General features: G+C 34.7%; 1 protein-coding gene across 3 annotated transcripts in view; it reads right to left on the reverse strand.

The window, feature by feature from the left end:
• LOC106880549 (uncharacterized) overlaps positions 1-2,500 on the reverse strand; it is a 42,735-nt gene that overhangs the window by 24,919 nt on the left and 15,316 nt on the right. For all 3 annotated transcript variants that reach the window (XM_014930539.2, XM_014930540.2, XM_052967508.1), the window contains exons 11-12: positions 1,890-2,014; positions 307-363 (exon numbers count right to left, since the gene is read on the reverse strand). In XM_014930539.2, the coding sequence (XP_014786025.1) occupies positions 307-363; positions 1,890-2,014 (182 nt within the window). The remainder of the gene's footprint in view (positions 1-306; positions 364-1,889; positions 2,015-2,500) is intronic.

A 2,500-nucleotide genomic window follows, 5' to 3' on the forward strand; every position in this document is an offset into this window, starting at 1 on the left:
GTGCGGGTGACACGTAAAAGCACCCACTACACTCTCTGAGTGGTTGGCGTTAGGAAGGGCATCCAGCTGTAGAAACTCTGCCAAATCAGACTGGAGCCTGGTGTTGCCATCCGGTTTCACCAGTCCTCAGTCAAATCGTCCAACCCATGCTAGCATGGAAAGCGGACGTTAAACGATGATGATGATGATGATGAACTCCTCCTCATGAAAAGACAGAAAAAAAAAATAAAGGAAGAAAAGGAAAAAAAGAAAGTTATATGGAAAGTGAAAATGTTGTTATGTTACAAGATAAGAAAAAATTCTAACCTCTGAGTTATTCTTCAGTTTTGAATAAATATCAACTATTAGACCTCCAATGACAACCTGGATATGATGAGAGTGAAGTATGATTAGAACAGGAATAACAGGATAATGAACACTTTGGTTTCTTTTGGCAATTAGAAAAAAAGACATATACTTTAACATATACATTAAAGCTATACGTGATTGTGACCTTCATGCGTCTTCTCAGAGTATAAATAGTACAACTCATTGAAATTAATGAGAATCAGAACTGCTTCAGCTTAACAATGTTTACTTTGTTCTACAGTTTCGCTTCTTAGATAGATAGCCACCATTACATATCAAAATTAAGCCTATCTATTAGGGAATTTTTGATTGTCAGTAATTTTTTATTTATAAATCAACATTTTTTAGTGTTTCATTCCTCGTCCTTTTTTCATTTTTCAGTACCTTATCTATAAAGTCACAAGGTCCAATAAGACAAAATGAAATAAAAATAAAATCTAGCTCCTAAGAGGTTACTAATAGTATGACATTTGTGAGAAGAGAATATTTTTCAAATAAAACAAGGAGAGATACAGTAATTTTGATGTTAAGGTGGACTGCTTATCACAAGATCATAAGAATTAACATCTTACATCAACTAATATAATTTTAAAGTGCCTAACAGATGTTTTGGCAGTTAAACAGCCAGTGGTTTTCGAATAATCCTGGGACAATGTAGGGTGATAACATTTTTGGACAGACATGTATTACAATAGATCCATATTCAATATAGAAAGGGGTGAAAGAATTGCAGACCAGAAGGTCAACTAGGTTACAATTGTATCTGAACAAAGAGACAGGGTGTTCAGGGAAGATATGAGAAGTAGCAGGATCAGATAGGAAAAGAGTAAAGTTGCAGGAGGTGGTAAGCATGAGAGGTCAGTTGGGATGGAAGGTTTGCGAGAAGGAAATCATCATTATTATCAGCATCATCGTTTAACGTCCGCTTTCCATGCTAGCATGGGTTGGACGATTTGACTGAGGACTAGCAAACCAGATGGCTACACCAGGCTCCAGTCTGATTTGGCAGAGTTTCTACAGCTGGATGCCCTTCCTAACGCCAACCACTCCAAGAGTGTAGTGGGTGCTTTTACGTGCCAGTTAGCAATAGGACAGGCATGGGACTGGAGGAAATAAATTGATGAAAGTTAACCTCAAAGTCAGAATTTCATCTACAGAGATGGTGGAGAGGATAAGAACTACAACCAGTTCATAGAATCTGATGAAGAGAGTTTGCTGTATTTTGGGATGATATTTAGTATGCCAAACACAAATAACTTCTGAGAAAGTTACCTTTTATAGACTGGCACTGGAGATTAGTCTCTCATCTGATTAATACTATATAAGATAGGATTAATAATTAATTCTGTTGATTTTTTAAAACTTTTATTCACTAAAACAAGAAATTTAACATACATGAAATCAAAACATTTTTTAACCTAAAGACTTCTTTTGTTACAGCTTAAGAAATGTTTTTCATCTCTTCTTGTGTGTCTTAATTCCTTCACTTTTATCTTTTAAATACTAATCATTGTAAGTTGAAAACAAAAACAAAAACTTACAACTTTTTCATCTTTTGTTGATTTTTTCACATTATGCTTTAATTTACCCTTTGACCTCCAAAGCTCTGCAGAAATTTTAGCAATTTCACTTCCAACAGCCGCATTGTTCAAAATCAAAGCAATATCAAGGAGAAAAGTCAAGGAAATTGTAATAAAAAGAGAAAAAAATATTTACTTTCATTCAGAAAATCCATGGAAATCACTTAGTTTACAAATATTTATATTTTAATTGAAAATACTTAGGAAATTGCAACACAGAATATGACCAATACAGAGTTATACCAACAATTGAAGCTTTATGGGACTGATAAATCTGCCAAAAATAGCAGCCAAATCTCTCTTAAATTTCTTTTTAAAAGAGAGAAAAAGATTATGTAATCTTAGACATATTATGTTTGAATAATAGACAGTTTAGAGAACGGCAAGCTGCCAGAAGCGTTAGCATGCCAAGCATAATGTTTAGCGGCATTTCATCCATCTATAGGTTCTGGGTTCAAATTCTGCCAAGGTCAACTTTGCCTTTCATCCTTTCAGGGTCAATAAAAGAAGTGCCAGTTGAGCACTGGGGCTCATATAATCTACTTACTCCTTCTCCAAAATTGCTGGCCTTG

This window comes from Octopus bimaculoides, chromosome 4 (assembly GCF_001194135.2).
Source record: "Octopus bimaculoides isolate UCB-OBI-ISO-001 chromosome 4, ASM119413v2, whole genome shotgun sequence".
NCBI lineage: Eukaryota > Metazoa > Mollusca > Cephalopoda > Octopoda > Octopodidae > Octopus > Octopus bimaculoides.